This window comes from Pleurodeles waltl, chromosome 1_2 (genome assembly GCF_031143425.1).
Source record: "Pleurodeles waltl isolate 20211129_DDA chromosome 1_2, aPleWal1.hap1.20221129, whole genome shotgun sequence".
Lineage (NCBI taxonomy): Eukaryota > Metazoa > Chordata > Amphibia > Caudata > Salamandridae > Pleurodeles > Pleurodeles waltl.
In genome coordinates this window covers 330,620,958-330,645,565 of record NC_090437.1, presented here as the reverse complement: position 1 = coordinate 330,645,565, position 24,608 = coordinate 330,620,958, and the positions used below count along the sequence as shown (strand labels likewise).

The following is a 24,608-nucleotide window of genomic DNA, read 5'->3' as shown; positions in this document are numbered from 1 at the left end:
CTGGACACTTATCACTATGGTCTGATAAAGGAGTTCATGAAGGGACTTTTTCTGACCTACCCTCCAATTAGACCTCTTGTCAGTGCAGTAGCAGCTTAACACAGTCTTGTCTCAGCTTATCAGATCCCCTTTTTAACCAATTAACAAAAGGAACTTGACATTTCTCTCTTGGAAAGTGGCATTTTTGTTGGCTATCACGTCGAGAAGAAGTGAGATACAAGCGTTTACAACCCAAGAACCTTGTCCACGGTTTCATCCAGATAGTCATACTTTTCACCAAACTTAAGTTTATACCGAAAGTGCTGTCTTATTTTCACTTAAAAGAACCAGTTATTTTGACAACCTTTGTTTCCTAACCCATCATCTCCTGTGGAGAGAGCCTTGCACTCCCTGGGCATTCTTCATTGTCTAAAATTCTGTCTGGGTGAAACAAAAACTTTCACAAAGTCAAACCAGCTTTTGGTTTCTTAAGTACCACCAAAAAAAGGAAAGGCCTTGAAGTGGGCAAGTACTGCTCGCTGGGTGTCAGCTACCATCACTTTTTGCCACGAAAAGGCAGAAAGGTCACGGTCTACAAAAGTGGAATCTCATTCTACCAGGAAGGTCGCAACTTCTTCAGCCTTGTCACAGGTGTATCCTTGCTGGATATCTGCAGGGCGGCAACTTGGATTATTGCCTACACCTTCACAAAGCACTACTGCCTGGATGCATGGAGAAAGGCAGATGTGGTGGTTGGACAAGCTGCGCTTTGACGTCTCTTTTCATAAGGTAGGCAACATTGGATTTGTTGATTCCTTTCTAGTATGATGTAAAATTGCATTTTTTCTGATTCTTTCTCAGTTTCTTCATTTTTACCATTTACATTGGGCTGATATTTTTTATGCCAAATGATCATGGTGGCGTAGTTCGCCTTACCCACCATTCTTCTTCCTTTGGTACTGCTCGTTAGTCTGATTCAAGCATGTGAATCTATGAAAGATACAATACTGGAGAAAAAATAAGTTACTTACCTGTACCGATTGGTTCTCCAGTATCATAGATTCAAATGCGACCCTCCCTCCTCCCCATTAAGACTCACCATTTTTTATACCTCTTATTCTCTATTTTATACACTTGTGCTCAAAATCTGCCGTATGGCGGCTCTGGAGGGGATGAGTGCGTCAATGTCTTTGGTCTGAATGGTTGAAGTATAGATGCTTTAAAACAATGTCATTTGGCTACGAATGTCTATAGTTTTCTATGAGGTTTTTATTCTAGTTCGTCAACACTGCCTGTATTACTGTTACCGTGTGATTCCCATCATGGCGATAAGGAAGATTCAAACATGTGAATCTATGAAAGTTAGCAATACTGGAGAACCACAGTGTACAGGTAAGTAACTTGTTTTTTACTACAAAGTATCTATAAAAAGAAGTGTTATTTTTCTAAATTGGTCTTAGATTTATTCTTTGAGTGTGTGTCTCATTTATTAACTCTGACTAAACAAAAGCTTAGCACTACCCTCTGATAAACCTAACTGCTCGTCCTCACTACCACAAAATAGGGCGTTAGTAATATCCTGCTTTTGCCTCCGCAAACCCATTGGGGATGCGCTGGACTTTCTGCATGGTGTACTTCTTTTTAGTGCACCATATAGAGTGACAGCATTCTACACTCTGCATTAAGATCTGCTTCGCATTGTCCCGGAACCAGCCTTGGAAAGGTATGAGAGCTCATTCCACTAGGTCAAAGGTTGCTAACACTGTGTGTGCACACGGAGTGCCTGTTTTTGACATCTTTCAGGCTACAACATGGGTGTGAATGTTCATGAAACAGCCAGGTCTGACAAAATGTTGGCCTCAGACAGTTAGGACAAGTTACTTCCCTTTGGTAATGTTCTTTTTGGTGAAAACTCTATCTAATTTTAGATTCTCACAGTCCTCCCACATTGCATGGGGTGGTCTTTTCTATCTTCTAAAAGGGTACCAAATTAGAGATCTGCATACTGGTACCCCCAGTTGTTTTTGCTCCGTGTTTGAGGACATGGATGGATCAAGCAAGAAACTGACATTGGCATGGAGGGGTGGCACTCTTATGCAGCTCTGCTCAATCACTACGGAGAGGAAACAAAACCACCATGGAATAGCAAGGTGCCACTTGGTGGGGCGTGGGAGCTTTGTTGTGAAAATATTCATGTCCATTTTGGTGCCTGTAGGATATTGTAAATGTGAGGAATGTAAAATGACCTAGCTTTCATAACATAAAGGTTCAATTCTATGAAGGACTGAGATGTGAGAATTATGCTTTACTTCCTTTGCTTTATTACACAAGTTCACAAACATCATCCATTTATGATAACCCAGTTACAAACTAACATTCCCAGTAATACCTGGCAAACAAGAATAATATTAACTGCCAATCATGGAGCGACAGTCCACATAAAGTCCTTTGTCTCTGTTAAAGCTCCCTATTTCTTCTTGTGGATGACACCACTGCATGTTTCTCATGCATCCTGTTGAAAACCATCAGCCCCTAAGAAGAGAGAAACCAATAAATAAACTGTACCTATAATGACAACCTTCTGTCACCTAAGAATATTACACCAGATAGAAACATGTCAACCTAAGTTGGATTCCAGCACAGAGGCACGAGCATGTAAAACCAGTAATAAAAGTAAGCACAATAAGAAATACGTAATGGTAATGATGGGTGTGTGGGTGTGAGGGGACACAGTTGAGATCTCTCGCCGAGTGGGATAATCCTTGCCTCCGCGTCTGTAATAGAATTTAAACTTCCTGTTATGAAATGTCAGACATTTTTCATTCAATGTCAGGAACGTAGGTGAAGATTATGCTAGTTCAAAGCTTGCTCACCGCCAACTGAGCCACTTCCACCACCATCTTAAAGTAGATTCTCTTACAGGTAGAGTCTGATGACCAGTCTGCCGCATTTATAGTGTCCTCTAAACAAGCATCCAGACTGAATGCCTTGTAAGCCATTGCTCCTCTCACAGCGTGTGCCCCAAACACCTTGGTGTTTATGCCGGCTTGCTCCATGACCCACCACATCCAGTGGGCTATTGTGGGCGCTGAAACCGCTCTATGCTGCTTAAACAGTGCAGTGAGCGGTTGCGGCTCACCTGGAGGGCAAAGTTTTTAAGTCATCTCCACATAGGCCTTTCAAGCACTGCACCAGACACAGCTTGGAAACATCAGTGAAAGCTGGATGTGTGATAACCTCACTATTGACTTAGTCCGTCTACTGACTGTAAAAGAGGCTACTTCTGGGAAAAATACCTGTAGTATCAAAGACCCTCCTGCATGACACTAGACATAAGAGCATGGTCACTCTCACCAAAAGATTCTTCTGAGATAAAAACCTGTTGGTCTGCCAAGACAAAATCAAGTTAAGGACTTGATTAACATCCCAAAGAGCTGAATAGTGAGGTTCCATATGAAGGGAGAGGTGAATTCCTTGCAGCAGTCTGCGTACAGAAGGATGTTCCCCTACTGGTGCTCGTCGATCGGGGCATGTCCTATGGAAATAGCAGACCAGAAGGTGTTAAACGAACAGTAGACCAGACTAGATAAAAAATAAAGCACCTGAACTAAATCAGTGACCACAGGATCCACACCCTGTCACAGATGCCAACCTATCCATCTTGTCCAGGCTGACCTATAACTTTGACCATGCTGTCTCCCCAAGCCTTGGACTGGAGGACCTTAGCCTGTCTTGAAAGTCCTGGGATTTTCCAGCGTTCCCTGTAATTCGCCATGCTATCAGGTGCAGGGATACCTCCATCACCATCTGATGTGGAGCCATAACTGGAAACCCAACTTGAGACCTCCAAATGGGAATTACAAGGACCACTTCAACCTGCTGTCTACACATGGTTCAAAACCCTTGAGATAATTGAGAATGGGGGAAACTTGTAACCTTTCTCCTGGCTCCAATTTTGAAGAAATGCATTGGTCGTCACCACATGTGGGTTCGGTATCCAGCCGAAGAAGCTGACCGCTTGGTGGTTCAGACACAACGCATACAGGTCTACCGAAAACGGACTCCACCGGTCCGCGATCATTGAGAAAACCTGAGAATTCAGCTTCCAAAGGCCTGAATCTTGGAAGTTGCAAGAGTGGCAATACGATGCTTGGCCAGGCAAATGCTCTGCCATGACAGATATGTGATTGTCCAAGCAGGACTGCCAAAAGTTATTTGCCAGAAGAGAAAGAGAGCTTTGGACTTTGTCCTTTCTAGTCAATTGATGTAACACACTGCCAACACATTGTCCACGTTGAGGAGGAGACTGGATTGGATTCTGGCCTTGGTCCAGCACAAACTGCAAAGAAGCCAGCGAGGAACTCCAGACAATTGATATGTAGCGTCTGTTTTTGTTGTGACCAGTTTGTGCTAGTGTAGAGTTTCCCACACCATGCACCCCTGCCTAAACTGCTGCTATGACTCTTTGACGAGGTTTTGGTTGGACCTGACAATCAATATCCTATTCCAGGCTTCCATGTGGGAAATCCACAAATCTATTTCCTCCTTCTCCTCATCAGACAGAGGCACTAACTGAAGTAAGTTAGCCCCCTTCGCAGATTGTGTACTGCGAGGCAATGTAATGCTTGATAATGTAGCGGGCCCGGAAAGATCGCTGAATGGAGAATTAAAGTAGGCCTACTAGCCAAGCAAGCTACCTATCAGTACCAAATCTTTGGCATCTTCCAGTTGTGGAGTTTGTCACAAAACCCAGGAAAGTCGTTGTCTGAGATGGAATCAGAAGAGCCCTATTCTCGTTTATTACAAACCCCGACGCTTCTGGAAGGTTCACCCCTGTCTTCCTGGGACACTGGCCCAACAGAAGAAAGCAGTCTAAATAGATAATACTCATCCCCTGAGCCTGCAGGTGTTCCACAATCGGTTTGAGGATCTTCGTGAAGCACCAAGTGGCCGAAGATAGCCCGAACGGGAGTGTGGTGAATTTGAATGTCTGGTGGTGCCACACAAAGGGGAGGAATCGTTGTGTTTTTTTGGGGGGGGGGGCCGGAAGAGGTCAGGATTGTATGGTAAACATCTTTTAGGTTTAGATGCACCATCCAGTCCAAAGGTTGCAGGACATCCCGGGAGAGGTGAATACCCTCCATCTTGAAAAGGCGGTACACCAGCCACTCATTAAATTTCCAGAGAGTTAACAGGCTGCTGATAAAACCATTAGGGTGAGGAGCAATCAGGCAAATGGCTTCTTTGTCTAAGAGAGCAACAATCTCCATCACTTAGTCTGATAGCCTGCAGTGAGAAATTGATTGGTTGAGGATGGAGTTCCTGGAGGAGAGACCCATAAAACTTGATCTGGAACTCTCTAACTGTCTGTGACTCACGCATTGTTGTGATAGATATCTAGATATGGAAAACATTTGCCAGCCACTCCCCTACGTTTTGTTGGGAAGAAAGGCGAACACTCATTGATGGAAGTGTGGATGGCCTGTCCCCTGAAGCCACCTCTGCTACTGAACCGCTGGCCTTTAGTGGGGTAGAACGTCCCGTAGCGAGATTGATACTGTCATTTGCCGAGCTTGGAGCCTTGTCCCTTAGATGGGACTTTGGAAGAAAAACGACCAGCCATGTTGCCCCTAGCACGACTGGCCCCTTGGAAAGCCCCAGGGTTGAAGATCCTCTTAATGGAAGTTTGGACCTTATCGACAGAGGTGAACATTGCCACAAACTTTGCCAACTCCTTAATGAAGGTGTCACCAAAAAGACCACCCTGCGTCACTGCCCCCGCTTCCTAGAACATGAGTCACCCCAACCTTGGATCCACTTTAATAAGCAGCAAGCGGCGGAGCTCTGTGTATAGCGCACAATTGGCATTCCCCAAAAAGATGACCACCTGCTGTGCCCAGGTTGTCTTGACAAGAGGGCCCAGAACTATCTATCCCTTTCTTCCGGTCTTAAATAAAGTTTGACAGGAGAGTGGCCATCCTGGGGTCAATTTCCGGAGTGAGGCAACCTTTCCCTCAGAAGAAGGACAAGGGCATTCTGCCTGGAGGCGGCAGTGAGCCTCTTTCTCCTGTGGGTTGAGCAAGTGCCCTCCCACAAATTTGGTTATCTTATCCGTCAGGGCACAGTTAGAGGATCTAGGGTGTATGATATCCTTGAGGTCCAGCATGTCTACTGCTTTGTCAGAAGAGGAGTGTCCCAGTGAAGGGACCAGGTCAAAGAATGGACGCCAAGGCCTTGAGGGGCCCATCTACTCATCGGAATCCCCCTGGGAGTCATTCCTCTCTGTGTTATCTGGGAAGTCGGGAGGGGCAGGTCCTGAAGAATCATCAAAAAACCCAGAGACCTTGCCCAAGGGCTTAGCCTGGGCCGTCTTTAAGTGATCAAATGTATCATGATCCACCCTGACCTCTTGTTTTTGTTTCTGGGGTGTGTAGCATTAGGTCCTAGGGAACCTGGGAAAGGTTGGAGTCCCTGAGTTCGGAACAGGTTGGGGAGTCCCAAAGCTGGGAGTTACGGTTTGGGAGTCTTCGCACATTCTTCTGCTATTTGTTTGTAAAGGCACTATTCCAGGAAAGCTGAGGCTTTCCTGCATATGAAGGGGTCTACCTCATAAAATTTGTTGTCCTTAGGGAGGAAGGACAGGGCCTCCTATTCCACACAAATGCTCTCCTACATCTGCCTTATGCTCTGTCTGAGAACTACACCAAAGTAAGCGCTGAGCTGTATAATATGGCACTGGGAAGCACAGTAATATTTATGTGAATGGGGAGGCCACAGGCCTCATGATGCAAGGGGTAGCCCTGGGACACTACCCCACCGGCACTCTGCTGAGGGAAAAAGCTTGGGACTGTGTCCACACCAAGGCCTGCACGACCACTGAACTCAATTACACACCTAGCAGGGTGCCAAGGAGGCATAATACTGACCCCGTTGTATTATCATCGTTTATCTGGGACAAGTCTCAACAACTCTCTGGGGGCGAACCTCTCCAATCTCACTTCATGGAAATAGAACGATGCGTGTCGCAGAGCGCAAGAATCGCACCTACTGGGCAGCAGTGTTGCCAGATTTTAAAAGCCTTCTAAAGCCCAAAGTTGTTGAAAGACCAGCCCAAAGTAACCCCAAATGAACCGGTCCCAGCCCAAAAAGTAGCCCAGACTTTAAACACTGAAATAATGCAATCGTAGGCTGAAGCAAACATTTCCTATCAGAGGCCAGAATACAGTGACCCAAACTCTGTGAAGTTAAACTTAAATTATTGGTAAAGGCGAGTGTTTTATGTCAAACGCAAGCAATGGCTACGCTGAGCAGAGCATGACAAGAAGTGATGTAAATAATTTAGGCACTAAGATCACGAACAGAACCATGCAGTGAGGCTGAGCACTGTCCATGTACCCTCATTTCGCTTAACTCAGCCAATGAGACCACATTTGTGCTTGCGCTGCCTGCAACTGGAGTGAAATAAATGAATAAATCAGCTGAGCACATAGCTCAAAGTACATTAAAAAAAGTATGGGAACAGTGATGCTGCATGCAATGGGGTGGGGTTAAACGTGTGGCTAAGAAAACCAAAATATTCTCTTGCAGGTAGCTACATGCATAACTCATGCCTTAAACGAAAAAATAGAAAAGTTAAGTTAATCACTGTATATTATGAAACCTCTATTAGTTAATGCACTGAAAGCCACAGAATTTAATCTTCGTTGGTGCAATGGAGAATTGTGTGTTCTGCAAATTTAAGTCATTAGGTTAAACTTGCATTACAGGCAATATAAATAGACTGCTACCACACGTGCAAAAACGTTTCAGATAAAATGGTTTGAGTAATACCCAAAATGACTGATTTATTTTTATTTAACTGCCCTGCTCCTGCAGAGCACGCACTGCACAACTAAATTGGTATCCCCCTTGCATTACGAGTCGAAAACAATAACTCTTTGTCATCACCAACCTTCATGTGATTCAATCAATCAATCATTTGTTAAATGCGCTACTCTCCCGGTAGGGCCTCAAGGCTCGGGGGGGTGCTACTGCTCAAATAGCCAGGTCTTGAGACGCTTCCTGAAGGTCAGGAGGTCCTGGGTCAGGCGTAGGTTGACGGGGAGGGAGTTCCAGGTCTTGGCAGTGAGGTGGGAGAAGGATCTGCCACTGGTTGCGGTACGGTGGATGCTGGGGACGGTGGTGAGGGTGACGTTGGTGGAGCGGAGCTGGCGTGTCGGGATGTGGAAGTTGAGATGCCCGTTGAGGTAGGCAGGGCCGGCGTCGTGGAGAGCCTTCTGAGCGTGGATCAAAAGTTTGAAGATTATCCTTTTGTTGGGGGGAGCCAGTGGAGGTCTCTGAGGTGGGCTGAGATGTGTTTGTGGCGAGGGAGGTTAAGGATGAGTCGTGCTGAGGCGTTCAGAATGCGCTGAAGTTTTCTCTGGAGCTTGGCCGTTGTTTCCGCGTAGACTGCGTTGCCATAGTCCAGTCTGCTGTTAACGAGGGCGTGGGTGACCGTCCTTCTGGTTTCAATGGGGATCCATCTGAAGGGCTTGCGAAGCCTGCGGAGGGTGTTGAAACATGAGTATGAGATGGCGTCCAGTATGAAGCCGAGGTTGCGTGCGTGGGTGGTTGGAGTTGGAGCGGCTCCTAGAATGGCAGGCCACCAGGAGTCGTCCCATGCTGATTTGTTGGAGCCAAGTGCTTAATTTGTGCTTGTTGTTTCCAGCGCAGAGCACCGGCACTTCTTTTTGAGGGACAGCACTTTTTTTTTCTGCCTCAAGCATTTACTGCGAGCAAAAGACACATATGGGAAAGACGGAGGAATGCAAAAATGAAAGAAAGCGTCCGAAAGGGAGAGAGCAGAAAGCTGCAGGAGTGAGGTGAAATGGCAGGGACTGGCTAAAAATGAACTAAGGAGGCCCAAAGTGGCTTCCGGATTACGCCGCCCCAGTATTCCGTGTTTGCACATATCATTGCAGCAGCCGCATGTTTACGAGGAGAGCTTTGGACACCGGCACGCTTTTATTTACAAATTAAGAACTGCCTATGCCACCCCGGATGCCACTCACTCTTATTCAGTCCTGCCATGCTTTAGATCAAATGCACTCTCAATCCACAATTAGCCCGTGAATATTAAAAATAAGGAATACATCTACTCACAAGTCACAAATGCACAAATTGAAGCACACTTACCTTGTCTTCCGCAGCTGCGCACCAACCGGCTGCACGTCAGTGTAGGTAGGGGCCGTAGGTAGCGGCTACACAACAGGAAGGGGCAGGGGGGGTGTCTCCCCTCTCTCGGGCCCCAATCTCACACTTTGGGGGTGGAGTTAATTTGGGGTCCAATGGCACAACAGAAGAGACATTTCCAGGGGGGCCCACCACCACACGTGTTTAGGCTGAGGCTCGCCGTGGGCCCCAAGAGAAGAACCACCCACACACACCAGACACCACCACATGCGCAACCAGTCAGTGACAGTGCGCACTCACATGCGCCCATGCAGCCAGCATTCTAAATAATGCCTCGGGCCAGGCCAAAAAATTTTGGCAGCGCCGTCAATTGGTATCGCTTTCGCGCACTACTAGATTGACGGCCCTCTGCCCCAACAACAATTTCCATCACACAACGACTCACAGCACCATCAGTCACCACCCCGACTCTCGCTCGGAGAGTGACGCACGTGACGTGAGTCGTCATGTGACGCCACCCACCCAACAACTTCACTGCGTGCAGCCTTGCCTGGCTGACACAGGCCACCACCACTGTCTGTGCCGTGCTGCCGCACAGGCAGGCTCAGTGATGTTGGGCTGTCATTAGCGCGGCTGCGTCGGCAGCACGCTGCGCAGGTGCCGTGCACTGAGTCTGTCGTGTCATGACTGTCACAGTCAGTGGCGTAGCGTGGGGGGTGCAGGGGGGCCGGCCGCACCGGGCGCAACATCTGGGGGGGGGGGGGGAGGCGCTCGCACTCGCGAGTGCTAAAATCCACAGGTTAGGGGGCGCAAATTACTTGCCTTGCCCCGGGTGCTGACAACCCACGCTACGCCACTGGTCACAGTGACTGAGTCGTCCTCACTGAACTGCAAGTTCATGCATCATGGACCATGATGGCATGAACTTGCACTGACTGTGAGTGACGAGTCAGACTCAGCACTCGGCAGCGATGTGAGGTGCCGCCCGAGGTGAAAAAAAATACGCACAACGTCCAAACAGAAGCCCAAAAAATAGCCACCCGCCAGTTGACTATTTTCTCGCACAAATGGGAAAAACTTTATCCATTTGTGCGGGAAATAGTCCAGTCTGGCATCACTGGTGGGCAGAGGACTGCACTGCGCTCACTTCGCCGCTGTGCAGCAGTGGGGTGCGTGGGCCTTGTAAGGAGCAAGGTGGGTTTCCCTGGGTCTCCCAAAAAAGAATGAAAGAAACCTGAAAATCAACACAGGAAATAAGCAACGGTTTTAGTAAAAAAAAAAAAAAAAAAACAGGCAATACACATTTGAAGAGAGCAGGGATCAAGAGCCTTATTTGTGGCTGCTGTGCTGAGCAGCGAAGAAGGGCTGTAACAGAGACAAAGGACTTAACATGGACTGTTTATCCCTCATTGACTGTTGATACAATTGTTATGTACCACGTACTTCTGGGAATTTCAGTTTTTATTTAGTTTATCGTAAATAGCTGCTTTTTGTGAATTTATGAAATAAAGCGGAGTACAGCATTAATACTCGCCTCCGATCCGGAAATAGAATCAGCAGTTATATATTCACCAGAAAGAAGGTATGCAACTTGTTCATTTGTGCCACTGAAGTACGTTACAGAAGGTAAGGGGTTTGTTCATTTTTGCCAGAAACACAAAAGGCAGAAAGGGAGCCAACGGAAAGGAGTATCAAAGTGCAATTGGCAATAGAAAATTATAAAAGTAGATGGGGAGAAGAGCAGAGAAGCAAGAGTTGCAAAGGAGTCTCCATCCTCCTCCTATTTAAAAAGATCAGGGTAAAACATATAACTCGAAAAAAAAGAGAAAGAATGAAATAGCAATTTAAATAGTAACAACAATATAAAATGCAACAATATTTTCAAACATCTTTCCTTGTACAAACAAAACAACAGCATATTTCAATAGACAGAAGTCGCGCTTTTCTGTATGAATGAATTGCATTGCCTGGAGCCCCACGGCTGATTGACTTAGTCCTGTCTTCACTTCAGTACTGCATTACTTCAAATTGAACACTGCCAGAATGTCTGTTTAGCACTAGTAATTTCTGGAATGAAACCGCAAAGAAAGCTTGTAACCCCTGGTTGGACCTATAAATACTATCTCCTAGCTCAAACTCTCCACTCATATCCCTTACATCAAATACCAGTTAACTTCATCAAAGATCTGTGTTCCCATTTAGTGCCTTACAAGGCTAACCCTATTAACCTGCCCCTTTTCCAGGGTCATTTCCCAGACTGTTTCTTGAGAGAGGCTTCCTGGACTAATGTGCCTACCCTTAAAAAGTGTTTGTGAGGCTGTTAGGATAAGCATCTAATTATTGTGTTGGCGCTTGAGTGTTGATCAGGCTCTCTCGCTATGGTTGTTCTGAATAGCGTACTTTGGAAGCTTACAGGAACAGTGACTCTTTATTGTTTGGCACCTAATTGTTAATCGTGCTTTCCCGTAGTGAATTTGTTGTCCCCTTTGAATTTTTGTTGGTCTGATTGGTTATGGGCCTTGTTATGTATGGGACTGTTTTAGGTCTGCTCGAAAAAGTTTTTGTCCTGATGGTGACCCTTTGACTGGGTGGAGTTCAAACGCCGTCAATGCATCTGGCTTTTGGAAGGGATAAAAACCTGTGTATTAGCTAATTTATTTTTGTTGTGTAATGAATTGAGCATTAGGTATGGCTAAATTCATTCTTTAAAGTCTGTTTTTCTGTTTCTATAATACTATGCTGTTTTGAATTATTGTGTGGGCACTTTATTTTTTATTTACATCTTTTTGACCTTTATGTACTCATCATTTATTGATTTTACAAATGGTAATCCCTGCGTGGACCCACTGTTGTTTGTAGAGACATTTGTCAGCACAGTAAGAGTTTAATGAATCTTGGAAGTGTAGACTAAGTGTGGCATGAATCTGCTCATTTGAAGAATTTCTTTTCAAGCAACGTAGGAGGCAGTGTGTTTGGGAGTTATATAAATCACTTATACATACATGCATTTTTAGTAAGGCCATAAATGGGAACATATTATGTGGCATCGTGTGATCGATTGTTTGGTATGCTATTGGTTTTGAGTCTGCTTCTGACTTCGATTGTCATAAAGTGTCAAATAGTCTTAGGCGAATACACTGTCATAGCAAGAGCCGTTGCTGTCTTCAAAAATAGAACTAAAATGTTTACTATCAGCCTTGCATCCAGGGTACAGCCTTATTTTTTTACCAGTCCCTTAGTAAAATCTTATCATTGTTTCCCACTGAAATGATTTGCTTAACCTGTAATCATAAACTTATCCAAGGTGATTCTACAGGTGCCAAGAATGCTTGACCTCTTAGCATACAAGATAACACTGCACCATACGAAAACTTTGCCTAATGTATTTTGCTGCTTCTTTTACAATGTTCTGCAGGGTCAGAGATGTTCTCACTGATGTCATCAAGTCTGCCTCCAAGTAAGTAAGAACTGCTTTATATAATACTTGGGGTGGGTAGATCCTGCCAGCCATTTCTCTAAATGCTAGTTTCTTTGACTTGCCGATCTTCCTCCTGTTTCTTATAGCCTCTTTACTTTTTCACCCATCTTTATTACACACCACAATAAATGCCATCCTTGTAAACTATATACACATTTATACAAAGATTTGACTTCATTTGAAGTGATCTGATTTTGTGTCATACCTTTTATGCTTCCGGTGTGCCTCTGCAGGATGTTTATCTAAACCTTTTTCTTCTCAGCAGTACATTTCAATGTACTTTTTTTGCTTAAGGTATTAAGGTTTGTAATCCTAAAGACATTGATGCGACACTGCAAAGCAGTGGGAGAGGGACATCAATAATACAGACAGCCTTCCCATAACGTCTAAGTCACTAGCCCGAACTCCATGGTGGACAATCCTAAAGCAGAGCAACAGATGGTTATTTTAGAGACTGGGACTCAAATTAACATTAACTTTCTTTGGAATTTATTAACATATTTTATTTGTTCAATTGCAATAGAATGCATTTTAAGATGGTCAGCTTTAAAGGTGATTCCAGTTTGAATCTGTTTAAGAACAGTGGTGACGCTTGTTAATTTCAGCTTTCTGGTTAAAAGGGAACTATGCTGTAGTCATTTCTGGTTGTGATAAGCACACATCAGTAAGAGAACCAATGATCAAAATGATTGAGTACAATCTCCACAGGTAAATCCACAGGGTCATTAACTTTCCACAGATAATTAGTAGGTCATAAGAAAGCTCCTTTCATTGTTTCATTTCCATGCTTGAAAGTTTGGCTCACAAGGTACTAACTAGCATTCAGCAGTCTAAAATTATCTTTGTTGAAGACTTTTTTTCACCGCTAATAAAGCCACTTCGTCCTTAGAGCAAAGCATCATTCTAATCATGATGGTAAAATCTCAGCAGGAATTAAGCAAATCACTGCGTGTTGATTATATGTAACTGCTACAATCTGTTACTGAATATGGGGAGGGAGGGGTATGCCTTATTGTAATTGTCTATTTACCTATGTTTGAAAAGCAATAAACAGAATTTAAAAAAAAAATCTCAGCAGGAATGAATGTCTTTCTGTGTGTTGATCTTTTTGACTTGAAAAACACAATTTCCATTGGATATCATGTAAGTTGGGCTGGGCAGACTATGGAAGTATAAGCTCTTTCTGATACTGAATGATAAAACAGTGTTCACAGTCATTTTATTAGTCTATAGCTCCCAAAACATATTTTTGTTTTCAGTATCCTAAGTATCTTGGCATGAGGTATTCCTCTAGATTTTTATATTTTATTTTATCTAGTTGATCAGCACCTGTTACTGAAATTCTTGTGGAAGGTAGTTGCCTGGCCTTACACCCTAGGCATCCTGTTCTACTAGACTGCATCATTCACTTCACAGTGCTGCAAAATTCCATAGTCCCAGTTTTTTTTTAAATGTGAGTACACCAACTCCACCAAATTAAAGGCAGCTTCTGTTGCTTTTCAAAAACGCATTCCTGTTTCTCTGATGACATAAACTACTCACCATTAGCAAGAGAACAGCACCTGCGTTTATGATTGCTACTTCGAGGCAGTTCCATTTTTGAAACAGCAAAGTGAGGCTCACCAGAAGCTGATAAAGGGACCATTATAAACTGAGAAAAACCTGGTGATGCATCCTGTGACCAAGCTCCTTTAAATAGCTAACACACCGTGGGAGCCAACGCAAAGTGGCAGGAGAATTATTTACTTTTTCAACCTGTAATCCAATAACTGTTTCAAAGAAATTTGTTAATGGCAACTCTAATTTGAAGGAATTAGTGCTTGTGCCACATTAGATTTTTGATGCTAAGAAAAGACATTGGTAAAGCTGCAGGGACAGAAGCACAGGAGGATACGATGATCATGTTGAGGTCCACTGAGATGACACAGGAGCAGAGGTCAGAGGTTGCACAAGAGGTGGAATTTTCTTTGGCTATACAGTAACTTGCTGTTGTTCTGAATAACATTTAGAGAAACTCTTCTCGAACTGTTCCATGAGCAATTGAAGTTGGTGGAGGAAATTCACTGGAATCTGTGGCGTTTGTGGTTGTAACAGTGTTCTCATATTAGGAAATATCCTGATCCTCCATCGTCCTCTTTCTCATCTGATAGGAAGAAGATAAAGATAAAGTTATGAGTAGTTTCAAGCTTTTGCTGACAGAGTCCGCTATTTGATCTTTTAAGGCTGATTTGAGGCTAGGCAATGGCATTGAATCTATATGGTATTGGTCCTTGGCAACTGGAGACCTAGTGGTAGTATAGCGCATTGTAGTGTACTTCAGTGGGTTTAAATTCTTTTTCACATGCCTGTCCCATTTCATGAAACTGTGTCTGTTTGGCTCCGACCAATATGACTGCTCTGGGGTGGCTGAGAGGACTCTAATGTTTCCTTCTTTATAAAACGTTTTATTAGATTTCAGTGTGCCAACAACACACAGAAGAAAGAAATATATTTTTCCTCACCCTCCCTCCTACCTCCTCCAATACCACATCAATGACATCGTGATCATAATCTGTATCCAGCTAAAAAAAAATATTTCCCCTTTTTAACATTTACATGAGACATGTGGTCCCTTTCTTACATGGGGGACAGCTTGTACATGAACGTGAAAGACACACTGTGGGTCTTTAAACTGTCATTTGAGACTAAAGGCACTGACAATTTATTGGAGCTTATGGTTGTCTTTCTCCTTAATTACCTTCAAATGGTGGAAGTCTCTTACCTTTTGAGAACCAAATCCAGGCTTTTCTTCATAAACAAGTTGTTTCCCTATGTTGATGCCTTAATTTGGTCCACAACGATGGGACCCTGCTTCGCAGCTGCTAAGGATAATTTGTCCTTGCAATGACAGCTTGCAAATGTGTCTTCTGTCTGCTTCTATTCTGCCACTTTATAGTACTCTGTAGGGATTCTACCTCACTCCGACATCACCTGCCAATTACTCTGGTCAATGACCTGATTTTAGCTTTCTTGGATTATGGCATAAGTATATACTTTATCGCTTCGTAAAAGTTGATAGCTTGTTTTCAACTAGTTTAGAATGGAGCATTTGCGTTGATAGATCTCCATAAGTATGATCATGTCTCATAAACACTACAAGACCTCAACTCGCTATGAGCTAAAGATAGAGAATCTTATTATTTAGTTATTCGTCACAAAGCCCTCTTGATTAATTGTTCCCAGTTTACTGGTACCCCACTAAAACATAGTCTCTACTAATTAATCTGAGCACTGCACTGCCTATGTCATGAAAGGCAAATTATAATGTTTATTTCATTAAAAATTGGGTAAGGGTAACTTAAAAGGTGAGTTTTGGGCATTTATCCTTCAATTTCTGGCTGCTAAGTTGAAAAGGTATTTTGTCAAAAGATATACTACCTTTGTTCATTAGGAGCTCAGCGTCAAGGCCTTCTAGTTGCCCCCACACGCACTGTGGAAGAACCAGAAGAAGAGCTTTGTCCACTGTAGACAACAAGCAGTTGAAAGTACCTTCCTTTTCACCTATGTATAGAACATTGGCTCCTTTATTTTAAGAAAGGCCTGAAGACCTGTATGTTTAACCTGTAGGAGTAAGAGTGCAAATTTGCAATCTATTTAGTGATTCCTGTCGGCATCACTACAGGTCTTTGGCTGCAAGATGAGCCCCAAGAGGGAATTTAAGCCTAATCCCCAATTGGCTAGACTGAAGGACTAAAGAGTGAGGTGAATCAGCTTTATAAACAGGGAATTCTTTGGCTGGTTATGGAGAGTAATTCAAAAGCATGCAAATCTAGGAATGATCCAGTGTTAAAGAATTGAATTTACTCATTGTGATAATGTTTATGTGCATGTTACACATTTGCCATGCTGTTCAAGGAAATGGCTTGCAGTTTTCAGAAGACCATGTACCCAACTTTGACAATCGTTTATTGCATTCCATAAAACTGCACCTGTAGCTCATTTCCTAACTGCCTGTCGTATTGTTTCTCACGTCAGGGAGAGTCCTGTGGTGAAAGGAAACTCCCTTCTTGCCCTCACTGGCCTTGCAGTAGCGCTTGCAAAATATGAACAGAGCCTACCATCTGAAGCAGAAGGTGCACCAGAAGTGAGTTACACTTCCTCTTTTTACACTGATTAGTTGACAGATTTTTCAGACCACGCACACTACTGTCTTTCATAGGAGAGAGAGTATGAACTGTTAAGAAAACTTTTTGCAACATCCATTTTCTCAGGTAGTTTTGTGGTGTGATGAATGTTTACTCGCGTATTCGTTGTCTCATGTTGCAGATGTTTTATGGTAATGAAGCTGCCAGGTTGGCTGAGGTTTGGGAAGTAGCATTTCCAGATTGAAACAAACACAACAATTTTCAAAAGATTACAGGATTATCAAAATGCTGCTCTTTTAGTCTCTGTTGCATGCCCTTGAGAACCACCAGCATTAGTAAAAAGCGAATGGGAGCACAGTCCTTTCTGTTTGTACTACTTGTATATCAATATTTCCTGAGTGTTCCTTTTTAGAAGTTTTAAGTCCAGTTCGCAAAGACATGTGAGGATATTTGAAAGTACATCAAGAGTAATGCTTTCTCCAACATGCCTTTGTAGAAATGCCAACTTAAGGTTGGGAAGCCAGTTGAAGAAAGAAAAGTTAAACTTCTCATGGGTGGCACCAAGTTGTTCTGTTTTTACATGGCAGGAAGATGTGTTTAATACCCAGTACGGGTTTTCAAAGTGAATCTTAAGATAATTTGCTCTAGAACAAATGCAAATATACTTATTAATGGGTGCGGGAATTGCTTCAGTATTGTAAAGCCCATCTCATTCTTTTCACGCTTGTAACGGCTTTGGAGACATGTTATGGTAGGGTACTCAGAGATATCCCACTCAGTGCTGCTAGAAAGTGTTTGGATGTCGCTCTGACATAACAATTCACATTTGTTTTTGTGTTGGCACTTCAAATACAATTATAAGAAATGGCCAACAGCCCTTTTTATTGTCCATGAAAAGGTCCAAATGGCAGGGAGATGAAAATATTTTATACTTATTGTACACATTTCTCCACCTTTAATTAATACCCTAACAGCTTTCAATGAAATACCCTAATTATCTATTCATATTACACAATCTGGACAGACCCCTTCAAAAGGATTATAAATAGTTAAAGTACAAATGTTAAATAATGCTGCACTAGACATATGGTATATATGTGGTATTGGTCTACATGGACTGGGACTTGTTCACGTGTTTCAGATGCGATTAGTATATTTCAATATATTGAAGAACATTCGAGCTTTTAAAGACCGTCTCTTGCACACGTCATAGTCTCTGTGGTAAACATCAGCGACATTTTGGCCTTGCAATGAGGCTTTTTCACATGACCTGCTTTAGTTCATATGTTTATTGACAAGGAAAATTTAAGATGGAAGCAATATTTAGTTGGTTGATTCATCTGTGGTTTTTGTTGTGTTCTTCTGAACACAGTATGTGTGAGATCAGTTGTGAATGAAGGGCCCTGGAAAATTTACCAATAGTGGAGTTTGAGGGAAACACTGTGATTGACACAGTGCTATCTAGAGCAATTCCTTCTGCTGAGGAATCGAAAGAACTAGTGGCCTCTTTTTTAATGTCCTAAAACTAACCGCAGAATCCGTTTACTGTGTTTGTATGTGTTACATGCTATATTAGTTTAATTTGACTGATTTAATAAAGAATCAAAAGAGGGATACATTTTCCATGCTCTGGTTTTAATTTGTGGTGTTTGTATATATATATGTTCGATGGCATGTATGTGTGTATATATAGATATATATATATGCATATATATATATATATATATGTATATATATATTTTCACACACACATATATTTTTCCAGAAGCAGCCTCAACTATGCTACTCAAAATGCCTAGCAAAATATTTTTATTTAGCCTGTAGGAGATGAATTAGAGGGTTTAGCCAACAACTCCTCACCTTACCTGATGTTATTGGGTGGTAGGCATGTGCCTGCCTCTGAGATAAAATATTTAGGAGTCACTTGCCCTCACATGTTGTTACCGTTTGAGGCTTATCTATATATATACAGGACTTTGAAGGTATCTACTACTTATCTCCACAAAAATGAGGCAACATAACCCGAAAATGTGTATGAAGAATTGAACAAAGACGTACAGATACAAGACACAAAAAGGAGTCAGTTACTTATTCTTTTTTCTTTTCTTTTAATCGTGTTTATTTCTTCACAGAATACAAGAATAGCGCAGCCAATGCGTATCACCTAATCAAAGTCTTCCTCCGGGCTGCAAACATATAAAACACATGAATATAAACCTTCTCATGCCTTTTAAACATTGACTGTTAAATACACAATAAACATTAAAAAAGCACCAACCCAAAATGTAAATACATCCATCACTAAAACCCATAACACAAAAATACTTTAAATATACAAATAATATATCAAATAAGAATTAATATAAAAGGCACTCATATATCAGCTGTGTTTTCAGACATATTGGATACACAAATAGGGAAACATTAGCTTGTTGGTCTAGAGACTATAAAAACGCCTCTGTCTACCACAGTATATATAAAAGCTACTACTGCAAGTGCAGTTGTGAGAGTGTTACACCCAGAACGATGTATCAGTACCCTATGAACCAATATGGATATTTGCAGCTGTCTTGGGAACATATGATCTCAACATAACGAATAGTTGGTGAACGGAAGCGAAAGAAAAAGTAAAATGGAAGGAAAACTTAGCACCTAAAGCACATTACTAAGAAGCCAGTCCCTAAAAACCAAGCAGTCCAAAGTTGGCGATCAACATATAAAAGCTGTTACCAAGACAAACACAGGAAATATTTCAACAAAAATTATCTAATACTGTACATTATTAATCTTACCAGAAGAGAAAGACCCAGTTGTCTTGTCTTGAGTCAGCTGCAGCACTGACAATAATCAATCGCCATGCAAATGCTATTGCAATCAAAAAGACCACCATACACTAAACCCACTGCTTGCCCCCAATCCTAATACCAGAGAGAACTGTGCACTGAAACTACTTGGGAAACAAGTGAGCCAAATGAAATAAAAAAAAAGATATATTTTTTAATTGAATGGCCCAGGATTACAAAACACACCTAAACGTGTGTACACAAACCAAGAAACATGTTAAGACCAAATTAAAATGGAATGCTCCCAAAAAAATAACATCCACAAGACAGTTTCCAAAAGTGCCATTAATACCTTATTTCTTAAATTTGCTTATCACAAGACTTAGTAGTTGTTTGACCAAAACAACAGTTTCATTCTGGGTTCCAGGTCTCTGAGCAGACCATTCATACTAGGACGAACAAGGGGAAGAAAAATCTGAGAAACATGCACAGCCAATGCTAATATGTCTACCCACTTGTTAATCTCACATGATTTAAATGCAAAACGAACACAAGGCATGCCCACTTTTTTCCCAGTAACGTTTCGTGCCTTGTCAATGCATGTATGTGCCCCCACATTATCCTCCTTACATTTGTCAGTGTGATGTACCATGCTGATACGGGTGTTAGCATGTCCTACTCGACCATGTATGCAGATATGCAGTGTTTCTTGTATCTGTATATCTTTGTGCAATTCTTCTTACACATGTTTTGGGTTATGTTGCCTCTTTTATGTTTTAACATTTCTTATGTGGGACCAACTGTCAGCTGGTTCTTAGAGGCGGGCAACATTAGTTCTTTACTAAGTGATTACTTCGGGTGGTGCACTGTTAGTTCCCCTTGCTGCCATTTTTTATTGTGTGAAGAAATAAACAAGATTCAAAGAAAAGAAAAAAGAATAAGCAACGGATACCCTTTTGTTTCCTGTATCTGTATATCTTTGTGCAATTTTTCTTACACATTTTTTTGGGTTAGGTTGTCTCAGTTTTTTGTTTTAAAATTTCTTTTGTGGGACCAGCTGGTCCTTAGAGGTGGGCAACATCAGTTCTGTACTAAGTGATTACTTCGGGTGGTGCAGCATTAGATGCACTGACTGCCATTTTTGTTTGATACTTATCTTCATAACTGATCAAAGAGAATACCTCTAAAGTGTGTGAGCTGCAAAATGTAATTTGTCAGTTAAAATTCAGATTACTGCTGTTTTTTGATTGCAAATTGACTTTTTTTCCCTTTGCAGATAGAACCTGATATACTTCCCACACAAGCCTGGCTTTCTATGGTGCTCGACACACTACTCAGTATTGTGGATTGCCACTACAGACCAAAAGGACGAGTCTTTCCATGGTTTCAACATGTATGTCCAGAACTGTAAAAAAATAATAATAATACAGAAACATTTTTTGTGTGAGAAAATTCATTGTGTTCTGCAAGTGTATTGCAAGCTGCAAGGTTAATAACTGTCACTGGTGGGGTCTAATGTTAGAAATGGTGTCTTACACAGAATGCAGAGATGACGCAATCAATGTCCATGACTCTTTTTTTTTCCCCAATGAGCAGATTGTGGCTAATGTGTATTATATACCTAAATTGAGGAATCACAGAGATATAACAACCTGAGTTTTTGAACAAGTCTATATTTTTACTTTTTTCTCCCCATCCCCTTTTAGGGTGAGCTAGAGACAGCTTCAGCTGCATTGCATTCTCATATTCTCTCTCTCTCTCTCTCTCTCTCTCTCTCTTCCTCTCCTCTCCTATCCTCTACCCCAAACGAGGTTTTAGTGTCCATCGGAAGAACAGTGTTTGATTTGCTAATAACTTTAGCATTGTTTGACATATTTTCACAGAACTTTCCAGAAATAAGTTTATACACCTAAGCGCCTTCCCGGAAAGTTACGGGGTGGTGTGTCAAGCGGGAGTAGAAGACAAGGGGGTGTCCCGAACCATGTTGTCCTCTTGCAACTTTACACAGGAATTTTAAGAAGTGGTGCAGAAAAAAGATGGCTGAACAGAATTAAACTAGGTTTGATTGCTTTTTGTGATTTGACGTAAATCTGTTGAGCCGTTTGAGAAATTAAGCTTCAAAATATAGTGTAGTGATACCTGGACTGGTGGCCCTGCAATACTCCCAGAATGCCTCAAAAAAACAAATAGAACATTCTGATTGGCAGAGAAGGATTTTTTTGCCATAAGCCTTCCTGGTACTAACGGACTGGTACAGGTCCAACCATACTGAGCAATCTGATTGCCTGACTTCAACATCAGCAGAAATGTTGCAACCTCCCCTCTCAGGTCTTCGGGACTCTATGCCTGTGTCCTGAGTTAAACAAAAAGCAAGTTATGGGTGCAATGCCCCCCCTCACCACCCCTCTTGGAGAAATGCAAGAAGGACCATTGAGACCTCGCACAGTGCTCAATGCAGAACCTGTAAGGTCCTGTGGAAGTTCCACGGAGTGCTGCTGGACACTACAAGCATTAAAAAGGGAAGCTTTCCCGGTCCCTCAGTACCTTGGGGTACTGCTCGTATAATGGGACAGCGGGCGTACCGGGGGAAAACAAATGACGAAAAAAAACAGCATGTGGGGTTTGTGTCTGTGTGGGGTTAGACTCTTGTGCGGCTGAGGTTGGCTGTACATGGGAGTAGAGGTTGGATGTAGGTCCTGTGCGCACACCACTCACGTCTGAAGAAGATACATGGCGGGCCCTTACTTTACATTAAGAAAAACTCATAAATTCACTGAAAAAAAAACAAAGGTAAAAATGATGTTATTTTTGTGATAAAGTCAGCCTTTTTGGCCCTGATTACCTTCATGTTTTAATTGATCATGGTGGTTACTGACTCTGACTGTACCCTGGGTACTTCTAACCAGTTCCAGGGCCAGTGCTCTGTTTAAAAAGTATATGCAAATTAGACGTAATTATAATTGGCTCTGACAACCTACCTCTAAGTCCCTAGTACTTGGTAGGGCATGTAGGTTTAGGAACCCTAGTGAATTAGGGCACCCATGGGTGCACTGTTGTGGTGTCTGGTGTAATTCTGAAAGCATGCCTACCTTGCTGGCTGCTTTTAAAATACAATTAATACCAAATTCGACTTTAGAATTAAAAGTACTTCTTAAGTCTTAAACTTCCTTATTTTTACATATGTTACCCCCTAAGGTCTGCCCCATGTGTCCCAAGAAATGGGTGCAGTGTGAATATAAGCATCAACATTATAAAATATGTTGTATAAGCCCTGGTGAGTGAAAAACTGCCAATTTTGTTTTTCCCCATTGTAGTACAATACCTCCATAGGCTGGGAGGCTTTATTTAAAATTAATAAAGTCTTATTTCTGCTAGGAAAGAGCCAGGTATGCCATGTTTTATATAAAATTACTCTCTAGAATAAGTCCAACAACTTGCCAATGTTGGATTTCTTATAACTAACACAGGGAAAGAGGTTTAGAACACAAGTGCCCTTTGCTGATTGGTCAGCCTCTGGCAGTGTGAGTCAAGCTAACTTAATGAGGTGTGAAGTGGCCTGGGCTGAAACAAATGAAGCTTCTGGTGGAAGGAGAACTGCTGTGGAAGAGCAGGAGGAGGGTAGGGTGGCCAAACTGTTTGTCAAAGGAGGAAAAGCCACCTGGAACAGAAACCAGACTTACCCCATATCTTCTTCCCCAGCCATATGGGAGCCCCAGTAATTAGATTAGGAGAGGGGTTGAAGGCTGTGCATTAAGGATACATAGCCACACCAGTAGGTGGGCTGAGCCAGACCTAACCTCCAAGGAGAGGTGTTCTCTATTTTGGATTTTTGAAGAATGTTTCTGGGATTGATTTTTACCACACATCACAGGAAGTGGTCACCCCAGAGAGTGGCACCCTGCACCCCATTGGTCAGGGGTGCCCCCCCGCTGGCCAACCTAGGAGCAAGGATAAATAAGGAAGAGCAGCCCAGCAACTCAGATCCCTGCTGGAAGAAGGTCAGAAGAAGAACTGCCTTGCTGAACCCCTGGTCTGTACCAGAAGGGTTGCACCCACAACGACTGCACCAGCTGCACACTCATGGCTTCACCACAAGAAGGACTTTGCCTTGTCTCTCACTGTCCAGGAATGGACTTCCTTTAAGCAACCTGCACAAAGGAGCTACCAAGAGACCTCTGTATCAAGTGCTGCAAGATCAGCCCAGCTGACCATCGTCCAGTGACCTTTTGAGGATTCTGACCAGGTGCATTATGGGAATTGTACTCCTAACTGCCAAGGAGCAATGCAGAGTTTCTGGAATCTTGGACCATGTTTGTGGACACTGCAAGACCCCAGAAAAGCCTTCTGGAAGAAGATCCAGAAGTTTGGAACAACTTTGGAAAAAACTAATCCTAAGGTAACCGACTTATTGATGAGAGTCCTACTGAGGCTCTGCAGTTTTACCCTGTCGACAAGACTTCCAGGAGTTGACCAGGACCTCGTGCAGAGACAATCCGACACAATGCATCTCAAGTCGGCCTGAAGAAGAGCATCGAGGAAAAACCTCCAGAAAAAAGAATAAGGACCTCATTATGAGACTAATGGGTGGACCGTTGGCCCGCCAGCCCTGTGGAGAGGAGACCCTTCCTGGGCCAATTGCAATGTTTCCACTGGACTGGCTTGCAGAAACCGTGTAATACGGATTCCCCTTGGAAACAGTGCAGCAGCTTTGGCCTTGGCTTCTCATGAAGCCAAGACCAATGCCATCGCATAGAGGGTGCCCCAAGCACCCTCGAAATGCGCACTCTCTGCCATTGCGTGGTCAAGGGCAGCACAGAGGCCCCCAGCACTGCCTTTCTGCCAGCCTTTTCATGGCGGGAACCCCTCCATGAAAAGGCTGACAGAAAGGGGACTTGTGATTAGCATGGCAGTACTGAACTCAGCACCGCCATGGCTGACCACAACTCAGAACGCTGCCGCCCTGCCAGGATCCATGATCCTGCCGGTGGCTACGGTCTCCTGGTGGTCTGACCGTCAGGGTTGTAATCTGGAGTGCGGACCACCAGGAGTGTAGCGGTCTGACCGCACTGCAAA

The 24,608-nt window shown here is 43.0% G+C and overlaps 1 protein-coding gene across 1 annotated transcript in view; it reads left to right on the top strand.

The window, feature by feature from the left end:
• The window catches only part of FOCAD (focadhesin), a 1,081,710-nt gene that overhangs the window by 624,919 nt on the left and 432,183 nt on the right, over positions 1-24,608 (top strand). Inside the window, exons 24-26 of the mRNA XM_069239095.1 lie at positions 12,566-12,607; positions 16,643-16,751; positions 20,812-20,928. Of these exons, the coding sequence (XP_069095196.1) occupies positions 12,566-12,607; positions 16,643-16,751; positions 20,812-20,928 (268 nt within the window). The remainder of the gene's footprint in view (positions 1-12,565; positions 12,608-16,642; positions 16,752-20,811; positions 20,929-24,608) is intronic.